The sequence below is a fragment of the Diuraphis noxia genome, unplaced genomic scaffold, assembly GCF_037042655.1.
Source record: "Diuraphis noxia isolate RWA-SAM2 unplaced genomic scaffold, SU_Dnox_SAM2 contig0004, whole genome shotgun sequence".
In the NCBI taxonomy this organism is placed as follows: domain Eukaryota; kingdom Metazoa; phylum Arthropoda; class Insecta; order Hemiptera; family Aphididae; genus Diuraphis; species Diuraphis noxia.
The window spans coordinates 26650862-26669394 of NW_028301714.1; the positions used below are offsets into that span (position 1 = coordinate 26650862).

At 32.0% G+C, this 18533-nt stretch overlaps 1 protein-coding gene across 2 annotated transcripts; it reads right to left on the reverse strand.

The window, feature by feature from the left end:
- Nucleotides 1–4676: 4676 nt before the first annotated feature.
- cindr (CIN85 and CD2AP related) lies at nucleotides 4677–12345 on the reverse strand. 2 transcript variants are annotated; one of them, XM_015519590.2, is made up of 11 exons: nucleotides 11496–12345; nucleotides 11237–11391; nucleotides 11131–11167; nucleotides 10920–11056; nucleotides 9049–9163; nucleotides 8851–8928; nucleotides 7920–8107; nucleotides 7399–7830; nucleotides 7034–7301; nucleotides 6633–6898; nucleotides 4677–6559 (listed from the first exon to the last, which is right to left on the reverse strand). In XM_015519590.2, the coding sequence occupies exons 1-11, from the start codon at nucleotides 11497–11499 to the stop codon at nucleotides 6419–6421; spliced, it is 1821 nt and encodes a 606-aa protein (XP_015375076.1). In that variant the 5' UTR covers nucleotides 11500–12345; the 3' UTR covers nucleotides 4677–6418. The 2 variants fall into 2 exon arrangements, with proteins under 2 accessions (XP_015375076.1, XP_015375078.1); XM_015519592.2 differs by lacking the exon at nucleotides 11496–12345 and having other exon boundaries at nucleotides 8851–8930; nucleotides 9050–9163; nucleotides 11237–11388.
- Nucleotides 12346–18533: the final 6188 nt, after the last annotated feature.

Sequence of the window (18533 nt, forward strand, 5' to 3'; positions counted from 1 at the left end):
CAATGCAGAGTCTTTCTAGTGGAGGAAAATCTTCAATTATATGCCATAAAAAAAAATTTTCAGTAAATTTAACACACAATTTATTACACCATTCTAATTATATTTTGTTGTTATTAAAATGACTAATTCAATTAAAACAAATTAAAGAAGAGCCTCATCTAAAAATAAAACTGGTTGAGGCCATACACTGTAAATATTTATTACATACTTGCACACATTTTTCACAATAAGTACTCACAATATTGTTTTTTGTTTCATATATTTAAATTATTAAGTAGCTTGGTAATATATTTTTGTAAACAATTCTAAATAAAAATAGTGTCTATATTCTATACATATAGCCCATATAGGTACTGTCCGATGCAGCGTAATTCGACAAAAACAAAAAGTAGGAGTACCTACTCTAAAATATCTGAACATTTAGTCGATACTCGATATACTCTAGCAGTCTAGCCCTCCCACTAAAGTCAACCACAGGGTATAATATGTCTATATATAATATATTCGTAATACGTAGGTATATGTATATATCTCTACCCACGTTTTCTTCATTTTATAGTAAGTAGTAAGTACTTATAGTACACACTACCTACGACCCACCCATATTATAATATACTCTTCGTCGGACCAGCGAAGTGTATAATAATATTATCTTCGTTTATACTATGTTATATATATTTTTCTGTTTATATATTTAGCACAGTATAATATTATACATTTAATACGAGTATAAAATATATAATATACAGTATACATACCCCCCCATTACATGTGATCACATAAACCGGTTTATCGATACGTGTACCAATTTATTATCACCGAAATCCCGTTAAATCGATGGACGGAAAAAAATATGCAGATGCGCGATAACTAATGACATTAAAAAATAAAAATAAATGTAGGTATTATTTATTTTATATACGTACTTACCAACCCACTTTTAAGTTTTTGAAAGTGTAGGTATATCGTATATATTGAATATGTACAGTATTGGACATCAGTATCAGGATAAATGATAGTCAATATATATTATATTGTAGTCTAAAAGTAGGAGACAGAAGTGGTATATATATATAGGATGCAAATGTTGTCTGCAGTGCTCGATTTGGGAGGGCAAGCAAGGGGAGAGCAATTCTTTTTCAATTATTCTATTACACAGGGCACCAGCCCTTATTCTTATTATTTTCATTAGAACATTAGAACATGGGACGGAATGTTTTTTATTTTGTTAAAATAACATTGTAGTTTTGTAATTAATATTTCGTAATAAGATATTCAAATTAAATTTAGTGATTTTTTATGTTAATTGTTGATAACGTGGTCAAACATATTATTATATCAAAGTCCGCGGAAAAAGTCCTTCAATTATTTACTATTTGGTATAACAATATTCTCATGATTAATTACCAATTAGTTAGAAAATAATATTAGAATATATTTTTATGTTTCTACATGACAAGTAAAATAATATATTTATTGCAATATTGTTTGTAGGTACATAAAATGCTACCAGTATATATTGGTATATTATTATAATACTTCAACTACCTAGGTACCTATTATTGAAGATGGATATGGTTGGTGCCTTGGTGGTATGTCACACGTGGGCTAGGGTGGCTGGTTGTTGAGTTAAATCACAGTAAGGAAGAACGGAACGCTAATTCTTTTCAATAAGCCTCGGAGTAGTCGGAGTATACTTTCTTTTATTTTTCAATTCAAGCACTGCAGTATATAGGTGAAACTGCAGGCATAAAAGGTACAAACAATGTATATATAGGCACTCGTGGTCATAGAATGAGAGGGGCAAACTAAGGGGGCTTTAAACTCTCCAGAATTTCGTTTTTTAGAATTTACGCTGTGTATAGAGTATAGCGCGTACCTGAAACAAATTAGCTCCCCCCCCATTCAAATTAATTATGCTACTCCAATATGTTAATATGTACTTACGGTTAGGTTAGGTTAGGTAGTAGTACTACGGTTGTGGTAATGCTGCCACAATATAACTGTGCTTATTCCGTGCTTAGCGCTCACTATTAACTACCTACTAGTGTGTTTTTGTATCCAATGTTACGCTCCATAACGATCTAAGAATAACAACAGTACTTGACGAAGCAAAATGCTACTACAAAAGATTACACACCAAACTACCTCTTCATCCTAATCCTCTTATTAAAAAAATATCTACCTTGTCCATTACAGGTAATCCACCCAGACGACTTAAGCGAAGATGGTGTCGGGACCTTCTGTCTCAAAATGAAAATTAGCTTAACTTAAAAATTTAAGAACACAAAATAGGTAGTGTCACCAATGGGTGGTTTCTTCCCTCAAAAAATTCATATGTAAATACTCTATGCACATTTGCTTATTGTTCTAGTTAAGAACAGATTGTAAATTTCTTATAAAAAAAACTAGTGTCTTACCACTACCTACCATATCACAAAATTTTAATATCCTATATCGGATACTGCTCCTTAGCGACCTAAATCTATGAATTTTTAAATAACTATTAGACTGAAACACTAAATATTGTTTGATTCTGAGCAAAGTTATGGATAAATTGATTTTACAAAAACGTGTTTGTTTTTATGTACCTATTTAACTACACGGTTTATAGTACACAAAAAATGCTTCGATTTGCCACTTATATTTACAGGTGGTTTCTTATAGCAACTTGAATTTATAATTATTAATTATTATTAATTTTCATAGGTCAAAAATGGAAAATTCCAAGTGTTTAGCAATACATAATCGAGCGAAACAAAAAAATGAAGTAAAAATTATTTTACGCAAAATTAGTTTTTTTTCAAAATCAATTTTGGTGTAAATTAAAAATGGTGGATACTTGAAATTTTCACCAGATATTTATGTTAGCACTTTCTGTTAATATTCGATGTTACAATTTTCAAAATAATTTTACTCTTTTGAAGCTATTTATAGGCTCAAGGAATTTTCTATTTTTTTTTTCAATATTAGACAAAAAAAATGTTTGCTCAGTCGGAAAGTTTGACAGTCTAAAACACGGATGCTAATAAGACGTAATTGATACTAGAACCAAAACAATTCTAAAAAATAAATAAACTTGAATTTTTTATAGAGATTTGAGGTTTAAATATGGATGAAATTCGATATGTAATTAAAATTTCAGCGAAGAATAGCTGTTTTAATTAATTTTATGCTATTGCTCATTTATAGTTTATTCCGTATAACTAAAATAATCTTATAAATAGGTAGCAATATATTTATATGATAATATGCTTATAGATTGCCTTCGTTTTTTGTAGGCAATGATTAATGATTGAATTCAAATTTAATTTATCTATTACTACAGTGACCTACTCAATGACCAGGTATAATCGACTGTGTAGACGTAGAGCATAGTGGTTACCTACTTTCCCCCATTTTTATCATTAATTCATATTATTTATAAATCGATTTGTGATAACTGATTGGCTTTGATACTAATTATTATCAGGATCTGGAATTCTGGAAGCTTATGAAATAAATATCGATTTAATCACGATGTAGTGAAGATCTTCTCTACATCGTTTTATTTAATAATATGTGCAAAGGTGCTGAAAAATAATTAATATACACTATACTACAGTATATTAGTATATAATATATATAACGTGTATTGTATTATTCAGCGGTTGATTAAATGTTAACTTTTTTTCATCAAATATGCATTTATATGGAAATAAATGTCAAAAAATGCACAATTATTAGAACATTTTTCATCGTATGCAAAAATATTCATGATCATATTTAATTATCAATCTAATTTACTTTTATTCTTATTAAAACTTAATATTTTGTTTTGTAATTTACTATATAATATTATCCTGTAAAAATATTATAGCCGTAGAGGTATGGGAAGATTTTTATATATTATGTTTTTAGTTGATTTATTAATATGATATATAGAATAATTAAATATTCAAAATCTTACCTAAATCATTTTAAATTTGGTAAAATATGCAACAATAATTTAACTTTTTAATTTGAGTTGTATTTATGAGAAGTTTGGTTTCTTAAACCAAGTAGGTAAGGTTTCTTAAAGAAAGTAGAAAGCTTTTAAATACAAAATGATCATAATTTATTGACTTCTCTTTAAAATATTTACGTTTTTAGAGTTTATTAATTTATTGTAAAAATATAGAGACCTTAATAAATATAATAAGTAGAATCTACGGCACTTTAGAAGGAGGTTGGAATGGGTAGGTCACGTCTGGTGAGCCAAGGAATCGATAATCAAGAAGGTAAAGGAAAACAAGATAACAGGGAAAAGACTAAGAGCAATCGAATAAAACCCAAAAAAAGTCAAACTATTACGAAGTATGAGAGCAGTATCGGATTGAGAGAGATGGAAAGGTATACTAGAAGCGCTGGTGGTCCTGAATGGATCGCTATAAGCCTAGGAAAAAGAAGAAGCCTTATTACTCCTATATTCCTAAGTCAGAAGTCCTAACATAAAATCTGGTTTCTAAATAACACCATTGTCTCCAACCATCATTATTCACAAGATATAAAATATGTAACTTGTAAAATAAACTTTTTTTTAATCATATTTTCATTTGATAACCATACCTAATATATATTATGTATAGTGCTTAAGCATAAAAAGGATATCAATTAAGTGTTTAATTTAAAATAACTATAATATTATTACATATGAATATATTTTTAATACTTTTATTGGAAATAAAAATTAACAATTTATAAAATATATATGACACCGTTGGACAACTTACAATAGTTAGTAATAATAATTAAAATAATAATAATAATTAAAATAATATTGGACTAATGATAATTTAATAATCATACATTTTTCTATGATAAAAATATTTATAATAATCAATGGTATATAATCGTATAACATTGTTATTGGCTTAATAGACATTTAAAATTTTGAAAAAATAATGTTTACAAAATGTTCATAATTATTTAACTGAATAATCGCTATTACAAGATTTTATTTATGAAAATATAGGTATGCATTACAAAAATTAACTAAATAAATATAAATGGTCGTTTGGGGGATGGTCGAGTAGAGGAGGGAGACATAATATGCTTAACTTTGAAAAACATGACATGAAGTGTAGATCATATTGTGTGCAAAATCAGTCGTTTGCCTATTTTTAAGCACATATATATATTTTTTTAAATATAATCAAATATATTTTATGTACACAGTTCGTTGAACAAGAATTAAACTAAATATTTGCTAAAAATAAATTAGTATTGAATAAAATCTATTTAAATTATTATAAAATTAATACAATTTATAGAAAATTAGAGCCTAACATAATAATGGTAGTAAAGGTTTAGCCATGAATGAATAATTTATGTGTAAAATAAAAATTAAGTTTTTAGCACATTAAACATTTAGCAGTATAAAAATTGGACTAGGGAATCAATCAATAAACATATAAAAATATAATTTATATTGTAATAGAGCATGTAAATGGATATCAATTTGCGTGCCATAAAATTACAACTGAATATCCGATTAACAACATTAACTTTTCCAGACAGTGATTTTCTAACACCATAGACGCCACATTCCTGGTAGTCTATATATATATATATATTATACATAAAGAAACTTAACAGAACACACTAATTGCACACTATTACAAAAATCAATTCTGGATAAGTGCATTATTTTTTTTTTTTTGAAAAATTATGAATAAGAATGTATGTAAAAAAGGAATGTAAAAAAAAGGTAAAATAAAAATCACTATAAAATGTATTTAGTAAATAAATTCTAGTGGCAGTTATACAGTTAACTGTAACTTAGCTCTTTATGTTACTTTTAAAATGTTATAATAGGATCAAAATTGAATTTATAATTCAATGAGATTTATGATATTGTTTATATTGTGAACTAAGAAGTAAGAAGTAATATTGTGAAAACTGCATCAATAATTGTCAGAAAAGCCACTGTTTATCACATTTAGTGTTCAAACTGAACTAAAAAGCTCAAGGAATGATTAGAATACAATAATAATAATAATAATAATAATAATAATAATAATAATACTTAATTAAAATATTAATGAAAACGATGAACAATTTGACTCTATAGACTAGAAGAATGAAAAATAAATTTATGATGTGCAAGGGACATGGGAATAGGTTATCACAAAATATAATAACCAATACTAATTTTTCCGATGAGACAGAACACAGAATCGAGATTAGGGTTCTGGCATTGACTTTCGAATAAATTTAAATTATCAATACTAATAGATTAAAAATGTACATACTATTAACATAATCATGATATTCAATGCATGGCTACTCATGGAATAAATAAATTATAAGCAACAAATTGGTAATGGTCTTAAGTACTTGTTTGATTATCTTTTCATTATTATAACTATTCATTAATACAGAAATACTGCTGTCCAAGTCAAACTCTTGTTACGAGTTCCATGATCTTTTTCATTTCTTTCTCGATCTCCATACGCTTTTCAGTTTCAACTTCTAATTTAGTTGACAACTTGTCAAGTAAACTATTTTGCAATTGAACAGTGGACTCTAATTGTTTCACCTAAAAACCACAGATTAGAAATTTACAACGAAATAAAAATTTAAAAAATTTCATTCTGAAATGCATTAATTACCTTTTCATTTAACACTGCTATTAGATTTCCCTCTACAGATGGTGATGACAGACTAAAATCGGTTGGAGCAACAGGACTGGTTGGTGTGCTTACTGTGACCGGTTCAGGTGTGGTTAGAGGTGGCACATAACCAGGGGGTTTAAAAACAACACCACCTAAACCCACTGAAGTCAATCCTGATCTGGATGTAACTGTTGTGGTTTCTGAACTCTCTGATGTTATGGTGGTTGTAGAAGGATTGATCATCACTCGTGTTCTACCACCACCTAATTTATGGATAAAGAATTTAAAAAAAACTATATTATTAATATTATCATTCAATAGTTTTGAATAATAAAGTTTGGTGAAAAGTGTAAAAATCATAAAAGTTCAATGTATAATTATGATTAAAAGAAACATACCTATCACAGAATTAGTTATCGATGATTTCTTGGCCTGATTCATCATCAACTCTTGAACCCATGGGGCCTTTTCTTTATCCACACCGGGTATTCCATTTGTTGGTGGGGGATCCAATGCAGGATCTTCTTCGCTGGATACATTGAACGCTGCAGATGGTGGCCTTCTTCTAGGCGCCTTAGCTCGAGATGCTGTAGGATGACTAAGCATGGCGGTTCTCTCGATTTGATCAAAATCAGGACTCTTGGGCTCAGAAGAATTATTATCATGCTAAGTAAAACATAACATGCATTTAACAATAATTTAGCAAATAATACAGTAATAAAATATAATAAATAAATATATACATTATAATAAAAATACATACATTTGTAAGCACTAATGATGTAGGGGACGATCCCGGCGTAACATGATATGTTGATCTACTCATACTTGAGCCATCTGGCAAATCAGATGATTTTTTCATGGAACCAACAGACTCTGAACGTTTTACAGCTATAGAACCGTATTGCTTAGAATCACCAATTTCAGACGTTATATGCTTCATTTTATCCGTGGTATTTTGTTCAGAAGTTAACATGGATTTAATACCACTAATAGTTTTTGACAAGGAAGACGTGGAAGAACTTTTGGCAGTGGGTGGTTTTTTGGTTGTTGGTGGTGGTGGTGGCAGAGCAGGTTTTTTGCTCACCACTGGTCCCAAAGATTTATTTTCCATTTGGCTCTGAAAAACTTTGCGCAGTGAAGCCGTTGTGCCGCTACGTGGACTACTGACAGTTTTTTCAGATTTGGCTGCCAACTGAATAAACAAAAGTGAAAAAACATATGATTACGACGTAATGTTATATAGCCTATACGTAAAATAATAATAGTAATAATTAAAAATACCTCATCTTGATTCATTATTTGAACAAAATTGTCAGGAAACACACCAATTTTTCCTTTTAGCTCTCCTTTCCACCAGCCTTTGTCTTCTACTTCGCGTGATAAAATAGTAACTATATCGCCTTCAGCTAGTGATAATTCATCACTATTGACAGCTTCATAAGGGAAGAGTGCCACACAGACTTCTTTAGCTGTAAAAAATTGAACAATGATAAATTAAAAGATAAATGTGTATTTACCCATCCTTTGAAATAATAATTAGTTTAACATTTTAAATATTATTTGAATTGAGCAAATACATTTTTGATAACATTACTGGATGATTACTGTAATTTTAGAATGTCAACTAGCAATACACATTTAATTGTATTTATATGATTTGCAATGGTCAGATTAAATATATTTTTAAATACTGAAACAAAATGTAATCAAATGCACATTTAGAATTTAAAATATTTGGTACTCTTACAACAAAATAAGTGAGACAATCTCTGTTTGATTGAATTCATAACTTATATCTTATGGACAACTTGTAGGGCAAGCAATTAAAACTAGAAAAAAAAATATTGTGATGGAATTTAAAAAGAAAAATAATTTTTGATAATTTTTATACTTTTAAAAGTTTCATTACTCATCATTCATCATAATAATCACTAATAATAACAGGAATAACTGAGCTCTGAAATATAACTAAAATAATATAATTAAAACTTGACACATCGAAATAAGGTTTATCTTTCAAGTGATTAATACTAATCAGTATTACATTTATGTCCTTTTATCAGTTTGTGTTGGTGTAAAATAGTCGTTTATTTACTAAATCCAATATAAATTATAGTACTACATTAATATTCAATTGGTATGTTGAGTACATTAAGACAAAATTGTTTCATTTAATTATTTTACTTAGCATTGTGGTACTAAATGTTTATACCTGGTTTTGGAGGTAGAACTGGAGCATTGGATTCTATATTATTATCAGCAGTTTTGATTGGTTCCACAATAGATTTTTCTAAATAAAAATAATTACAATGAAATGTCATATACATTAATGTCATTTTTTTTATGATTGGATACTCTAATAGAAATTATTATTTATCCTGATTAAATACTTAAAAATAATGAAAATTACCTTTTTTGATGCTTTCTTCTTTCTTAATGGATCCAGTTGAAGTTTTAGAGTCACTTCTACTAATACTCTTAACATCTGATATTTCAGTGACGTAGTTGGATGGAAATACACCAATCTAAATTTAAAAAATAAGAAATATGTATATACATTTATTAATAATATTAGACAGTCAATCAAGAATGCATTACAAATAACTAGGTAAGTAAAAATTAAACAACAATCAATATTTATTTTTAAATACCTAGAAGAAATCATCAGATTTCAAAATACAAAATTGTTAAAATCATGTTGATAGAAAATCTTTCTAAAATATGTAAACAAATAAACATTTAAATTGTTTATCTGTTTCTTTTAAACAAAAAAGTAAGACAAGCTATTATATGTTATGATATAATACTTATTATCAAAAAAATATACTTAGATACTACATACAAATAAATTGTATTAATTGTTAACAAATAGTAGGTACTTGCATTTTTTTATGCATCATGTCTGTAAGAGTAAATTCAAAATTTAGATGGAATAAATAAAACTTATTTATCAACTTAAAATTTAGCTGCATTCAATTTAAATTACAATCAAACAATAATAAAATAACAAGTGTTTACTGAATAAAACTGTTGTAATGTAAAACAATTTATATTTAAAAAATCTAATACTTAATACTAAGGCATACACAGTTGTTTTCTCAATAATTTGTAATTAAACAATTTTTAGGGATAATAATGTTCACTATTAACACCAGTTATTAGGGAATATATTTTAATGATTGAGGTAAATAAAACTTTTATCTACAGCCATTCAAGTATAGTAATAATAACATGTCAGTTTAACCTTCTGAATAATCATATATTTAAATATTAATCACTTGGCAGGTATTTGTCATTTGTTTATTTTTTCATGACAAACATAGGTATCTATATGTTTGTATTTGTGTAATAAAAACATTATCATTTTCTTTATTGTAGTAGATAATTAAGAGTTTTAATAATATTATTACCAATCAAAAAGTATTCTAGCCGTTGTCTTAATATTATAGGATGAAAGTAATGATTGGTAATTAAAACAATTCAATAAAAGTCACTGGTTTATTAATCAACAATTAAATGAGATGAAAGCATCATTATTTTATCATACTAATTTACCAAGACAATAAAGAAACAATTTGTTAATTTATTCAGATGCAATCAATGTGAATTAATTTGGTCAATAGAATTGTGTTACTATATGAGTTATTTGGTTACTAACAAATTAAAAAAGTTTAGTTAGTGTATTACCAAATAATAGTACCTACGTATAATTATCATGAAATGTGAAATCTTAAAAATAATGCTAACCATAATTTAAAAATTATAATATTTAATATTACTAAAAAGACAAATAAAGACAAATCATTGAACTGAATTAATGTTCATTGAAAATGTAATTTTTAAAAAGATCAAAGTTTATTTAAAGTCAATTATTTAATTTAACACTTGTTAAGAATTATAATGTTTAAACTGCAGTAGGATAATATTTGTTACTTACTTAAAGTTATATTTAATATAATTAATATCGGAAAAACAGTTAAAAATAACAAAATGGTAGATAACCAAATTTTATGAAACGATAAGTTTGGTGATAACTATTTTGTAAAAACACCAAAAATATATTATCATTTACTAGAAAATGATTAAAGATTTTTTTTGTAATGTTAGATACCTGATGATTTATGGGAGGTTTTTAAAAGAAAAAAAATTATGGGATTCAATTATTAAAGAAATTGATATCGATAATGAGGTCAATAAATATTTCAAGTTTAATAAAGATAAACTACTTGAGTGTAAAAATGCAATGGTTAATATTTTGTGTGTAATAAAATCAGTACTCACTTCATTCCTAAGCTCTCCTTTCCACCAACCTTCCTCGACTTCGCCAATAACTTCGATAACATCGTCTATGTTCAACTCCAACTCGTCTCTGTTTGCTGGTTTGTAACTGAACAAAACCTTACACTTTCTAGCATTTTCTAAAAGTAAGAAATTTGTGATAAAAAATTGGCATAACAACATCAATAAACTTTTATAAAATGGAATCGCTCACTTTTTCTCAAAACAACGCCGGCCGAAGTATGAACAATCTATAAAGTACAGTAATGACATAATAAGTTTGGGTTGTAGCCGATGAACAGTTATTGTGTAGTACTTACTTTAACATAGGTGTCGGGAAACATTCCTTTCTTGCCGTCCTTGTGTCCTTCCATCCATCCGTCGGGCATGGGCTTGACATCGGTGATGACTTCTCCCTTCTTCAATGTCAACTCGTCGGGTTCGCGGGCCGCGTAATCGAATTGGACCACGGCTTCTGTGCACATGAAACAAACAGGTAGGTAAACACGACACGATAACAATCATCGCCAGACCGGAGACGAACAAACACGCAATCGACGAAATGTCATCGCCACTTACCCATGTCTGGTCGTCGTCGGCTGCTGTGATGAAACGCAACGGCCGATGGCGTTTTTCACCTATCGCATCGGTGGCGGTGGCTATGGCACGTCGTCATGACGTCGACCGAACGAACGAGCACGCGAAAGACTGCCTACGTGCGTTCCCGGGAGGTGATCGTGTTGCTACTTCATACACCGTTTCTACGGCGATGAGATCATAATAATATTATTATCGTTGTTTATCCTATTGTATTACTTGTATAGGTAAGCAGTGTTACATGTATACATATATTGTCGTACTGTTATCGTCGTGATAACTCTACGAGGATTTTCGCCTTTCGTCGCAGCCTCACAGGTCCGACCGACCGACAAACACCGCCACCGTCGCCACTCGGTGCGTGCGCGTTTATAATGTTTATATCATCGCTTGTTATCGCCACCACGGGCACCATGCGCAATCGCCGGCGACACGACTTTCCCGCGAAGTCGACGACGGCGGACGACACTTGACGGCATTGGCCGATCGAATTCGCGACACGGTTATTTTTTATTTTTTTATAGATAAATTGTTTTATCGTCCAGTAGGCGGTTGGGTTTTTGAGAAGAACGTTTCGCTCGTTTCCGTCGAACGGTCCCAAACGCTCATTAGTCGTTGGGTATAATATTTTGTATCATGCATAAAATATGATAATTTTAGAGTATCGAACGACCAAGAGTAGTGACGTGTCGCGTTGAACTTTGGAGACGTTACGACGTCACGTCCACGCGATAAAGATAAAATTATTATTTATTAATGATAACGATTTAAGACGACGTTTTTTATTTTCGGTTAGAGTCGTTGACGACGGACGACGACGACCGAATGACTGGCATGCGACTCCCATTCTACGCAGACCGCCCGCCCGCCTTAGTAGTTTGTTCAGTTTGTTGGTCGTTAGTCGTCTTAGTCGTCTTCCACGCGCGCCAGAGCTGCTGTTGTTGCGGTGGCGGCGGCGACGTGTAGCCACATCAAGGACGCGAATTTCCCCCCCCCCAACCTTATCGACACCGATGGCAACGCGTTTTCCAAATGATAACGGTAAAGCAGCCGCCGCGTGTCTTGTCTAAAAAAATAAGAATAGTAATAATAGTAATATTATTATTATTCTAAAAACTTCGTGTATTGGCTCCAACCTGCTGCTCACGCGTCTCCTGCCGAACAGGTGATTCCCCCGCCGTGTATACATGGCTTATATTTTATTTTCACCTGTTTTTTTGTATTTCTCTTTCTGTTCATAGTTTCGTACACATTAGGTACGGGAAAAATGTCGTATCACTTTGGTTTTTTACCGCTCGAGTTCGTAAATTCGTTTGTGGAGCAAAACAGTGGCTGTGTACATAGATATATATTTCAATGGAATGGGTTGTATAAAAAAAATAAATTTTTGCATAATATATCAAAATATTACTTAAATTTTATTAATTTCTATTGGTAAGGACATCTATACAGACAATGAAAAAATGCCAAGGTGGTTTGAACACTTGTCTCCCCAACACCTCGTTTGTAAACCATTGGTTCAGAAGTCGTACATATTCGTGCGCACGCATTAAAGTATATACCTATCTATTGCTATTACGCAACTAATATTTCCACAAACCTCGACGCATGAAATGTAGTCAAATGTGGAGCTGAACACTACACCGAAAGTTGCACAAAAAAGCTGGAGGAACCAGCAAAATGAGCAAACTGTGGGGGAAACCACACTGCCAGTTATAAGGAATATAAAACCTTTAAAAAGATATTAAGCCACATCAAATCCAAAACTAGAACGACAGAAACAGTTCATCAACACATTCAAACACATTCAAACACATGCTGTACCACCTGCTCCTCACACAAGAGGTCATGACGCGCTAAGCTCAAACCCATAAGAAAAGCCCTCATATGCCGAAGCCACAGCGAACACTCCACCACCCGATCAACCTCTGAAAATCGTCACCAATTTTCTTAACGAATTAAAATTAGTCCTAAACCCCCTCCTAGCTGCTCTAACATGCTTAATAAACAAAATCCCACTCCCACTCCTTAATAAATTAACTTACGAATTACATATATTTTCTGATCATACCATATTTAATATACATATAACTTTTATGTAATACATTTTATATTTTATTGATATTATTTCAAACAGTAACAATAAGCATTTAAATATAAAAACATTTAACCAACCAATTCGATCATTTCTTTTTACACAGATTACTGTCACAACACAATGATATAAGAACTCGATCAGTGGCGTATTTAGGAATTTTGCTAGGGGGGGGGGATGAAATATATAATAATACATCCTAACACCCATAAATCCGTACATAATATACATTTTTAAAATCCCTTAACTTGTTACCTATTGAGGTTAGTGTGGATCAAGGCAAAATAAAAATTAACACAAATAATATATAAGTACCTAATAGCATTTATTATAAGTTCATACTAGCACCAATCCCGTGTTTAATACGATAAAAAAAAAAAAAAAAAATAATAATAATAATAAAATATATATATATATATATAATATATAGTTACAATACAAAATCCAATTTTCTGTTTTTTTGGATGCTCAGTTCATCGATAACCTCATCAGGCATGATTTGTATCGACCGGTGACATGCCAATAAAGCCAACCCATTAAGTCGGGTAATAATTTTAATTAATTATTTTATTAATTTTTATAATTACCTCATCATTTTCCAAACAAATTTTTTTATTTGTACTAAAATAAGAAAATAAAGTGTTTTTTTGTTTTTGAGTATTACTCATATTGTATTATTGTTTTAAAACTTCACAGTTACAACTAACAAGACGAAAAAAATAAAAGTCGAACAATAGTTAATTCGGCAGTAAGTCAGTACTCGGAATGGCGTCGCTACTCGCTATCCGTCAACGTCCAACGACCGTAAATATCTACTTTTCACAAATCACGATATCATACGATAAAATATAATGTAATAATATCTATAATCGCTATACATTAGCGATTAGCCATAAATCTACTAGTAACAAATTTTCTAAAAATAAACCCGGCCTATGGTTAATCCACGGTATTCATGGTCATTTTGTTTTGTTTACCGATTGCTTATCGGGTTTATTATAAACACTCTTGCATGAAAAATAATTCGCAGAAACGTACAAAATACAGTACACCATAATATAGGTATAGTTATTGTTGCCTGATAGTCGTACATGCCGCCAACGATTAGTGGCGATTAGTATATCAGACTATCAGAGCGGTACAATTACTACAATTACCACGACTAGAACATTTATTAAACATACATGCTTGAAAGTAATTTCACTTATAATTATATCATATTAAGAATATTAGAGAAAATGAGACAACTTAGCTACCTAGGAAAAAAAAAAAGGTCAAGGGGGGGGATCTATCCCCCATATCCCCCCCCGTAAATACGCCACTGAACTCGATGAATAAGTAATCAATCAATATCATTATTATTTTCATATTGTTAACAACTAACAATCAATAACACAACTTAATTCACATAATCAACTTAAATCTTTATTTCAACAACGACAACACGAGCGTCCGGTAGAGCACTCGGAGCGTAACTAACTTAATTACAAAAAAAAAGATGGAACCCACTAACGGGTCTCCAGTCAGACAACAGTTTTGCCAACATTATAGTTATCATTCGGCCTTTCCTGACAATTCCTGTAGCCCTCGACAGGTGAGCTTTTAAACAAAATAGGCTTAAACAACAAAAACAAAAAAAAAAAAATATCTTGACCCTTCTAATAACAACAACATTCTCAGGGTAAGTAAACATCAAAATAAAGAAAATTATATATAAAAACAAATAAATTATGCAAGTCTTAACTCTCATAATAATAATAATTGTCAAGAGCAAGCATACAACATCAATATAAAGAAAAATTATATATAAAAACAAATAAATTATGCAAGTCTTAACTCTCATAATAATAATAATTTTCAAGAGCAAGCATACAACATCAATATAAAGAAAAATTATATATAAAAAACAAATAAATTATGCAAGTCTTAACTCTCATAATAATAATAATTTTCAAAAGCAAGCATACAACATCAATATAAAGAAAAATTATATATAAAAACAAATAAATTATGCAAGTCTTAACTCTCATAATAATAATAATTTTCAAGAGCAAGCATACAACATCAATATAAAGAAAAATTATATATAAAAACAAATAAATTATGCAAGTCTTAACTCTCATAATAATAATAATTTTCAAGAGCAAGCATACAACATCAATATAAAGAAAAATTATATATAAAAAACAAATAAATTATGCAAGTCTTAACTCTCATAATAATAATAATTTTCAAGAGCAAGCATACAACATCAATATAAAGAAAAATTATATATAAAAACAAATAAATTATGCAAGTAATCGCGTTAATGTACATAGTCCTTGAACCTCACAGGTTTTTTTCTAGTCCGAGTAGATCTTGATCGTACCGCTGTAGGAATATCATTAGAACCCTCAGCCTCGCTTCCCGATTTTTCTTCTAGACTAGGCTTGTCTCCTTCTCCTTCAGCATCCACCAAACGCCAAGACTTCAACTGAGAGACATGAGCAGTGGTAGCAAACCGGCTCTTTTTCTCAGCGCCCAACTCCACTACTCTATAGACATTTCCAGGTAATACTTCGTGGACCACTAAGGGTCCTCTGTACCGGTCCTGTAATTTAGTGGACTCTCCAGTACAACTAGGGGCCCTTTTCATCACCACAACTTCTCCCACTGTATACTTGGTGTTGTCGTGTCTTTTAGAATCATATCTCTTCTTCATATCATCTTTAGCCTTCTCCATCGAGGGTAACACTTCTCTTCTTAAGTCCTCAGGTGGCAACCATTCATTGACGGTGGTGGACAATTCTCTTAAAGCTCCCTGTTTGAAACGTGGTCTATAACCGTGGAGCATCTCAAACGGTGTCTTAGCAGATACTTTAGTCTCACTATTGTTGAGAATCCTTTGCACCTCTGTCAGTGACTCGTCCCAAGCGTTGGGTTGAATATTTAGAGTCATCAAAGTGGACATGACCACACTATGAGTCCTCTCGACCTGACCGTTCGCTTGAGGGTGTCTGGACGATGTTAACACTAACTGGATTCCTTGTTCAACACAAAAACGTTCAAAGGCTCCAGAAGTGTAGCAGCTACCGCGGTCTGTCACCAATCGACCAGGCAATCCAAAACCACCTATAAAACTTTTCATACAGTCAATCAATTCTTCAGCTGTAGTACTTTTTACTGCAAAGAGCGACACATATTTGGTAAGGTTGTCAATCATAACTAGGATATAACGTTTTCCCGCTTTAGTGGTTATAAATGGTCCTACATGGTCCACATGGACCGTCTCGAATGGTCTCTTCCCGATTGGTATGGGGTGAAGATACCCAGGCATCTTGCCCCTTGGTCTCTTGGTTAACAAACATTCAAAACAGACGTTTATGTGCAATCTTACATAGCGTCTCATGCCAGCAAACCAAAAATCCTGGACAATATTGGCCACAGTGCGATCCAGAGCTGGATGACCACTTAAATCATGCGCAGTAACAACCAAACTTTTGCGCATGCTCTTGGGCATGACAAACAACAACTTATCTTTAAATTTTCGATAAAGTAAACCTTTTTCTACCACAAAATGATCACCTTCCTTAGAAGGGGAGGTAGACTGCAAAACAAGCCGCTTAATGTCTTTAACCTCTTCATCAACTGCTTGACACATGGCGACTCGTTCCGTTTTGGTTAAAGAGACGCATACTGAAAACTGGTCGGCCAAGATGTCGTCCAAAACAGCACCATCAGCTTCCACAGAAGCTCTCGACAAGGCATCAACATGAGCCATCCTGGCTCCCGGTCGGTACTTTACTTCGAAATCATAGTCCTGTAGTAAATCATGCCAGCGGGCCACCTGTCCGTTGGTACCCTTGTACTGATTAAGGAATATCAGCGCTTGGCAATCTGTAAAAACAACAAACTTTAATCCGAGAAGGAACTGTCTAAGTTTGTACATAGCCCACACCACACACAACAGTTCCAGTTTGCTTGAGTGGTATCTGGTTTCTGCATCGCTAGTTTTTCTACTGGCGTAATAGACAACCCGCAGTGGATCCCCGGGTAACACGGACTGCAATAGTATTGCGCCTAACCCGGCAGCACTCGCGTCAGCATGTAGCTCAGTGACAGCAGCGTCACGACGGAACATCATCTGCACAGCCTCGCTGGTTAGACTAGTACGGAGTTGATTGAACGCCACTAATTGTTCTTCGCCCCAAATAAATGGTTGATCTTTACGTGTCAATCGTGAAAGTGGTTCGGCAACCACTGAATAGTGTTTCACAAAACGTCGGAAAAACCCTGTTAGTCCTAGGAACCGTCTAACAGCATGAACATCTGTTGGAATAGGGTACTCATCGATAGCTCGAGTCTTCTCATGACCAGGTCGAATCTCCCCAGCTTCCACAACATACCCTAAGAACTCAATCTTTTCAACTCCAAAGAAACACTTGGAGGGCTTCAAAGTCAACTTCGCATCTTCCAACCTTTCCAAAACCGCCTTCAAGTTCAACATCATGTCTGCCCAGTCTTTACCAACAACAATCATATCATCTAAATAATTTCAGACTATCTTACCCTGCAAAGGGCCTAACACCTTTTGCATCAGTCGAGTGAATTCAGCCACTGCACCCGATAAACCAAACGGCATGCGATTAAATTGTCCAGTTGTATCTGCCGTTATAAAAGCTGTCTTCTCGGACGCTTCCTTGGTTAAGGGTATCTGTAAGTAGCCGCTCGCCAGATCCAACTGAGTGAACAGTCTATTCCCAGCTAACGATTCCAACTGTTCAGTCATATCCGGCAATGGATAGTGTTGTCGCATTGTCTGCTTATTCAGTCGCCGGTAATCTACGCATAAGCGATTTTTACCCGATTGCTTAACCAACAGAACGGGGTTAGCATAAGGCGACACAGTCTCACTCACCAATCCATTTTCTTTCCAGTCCGTCACA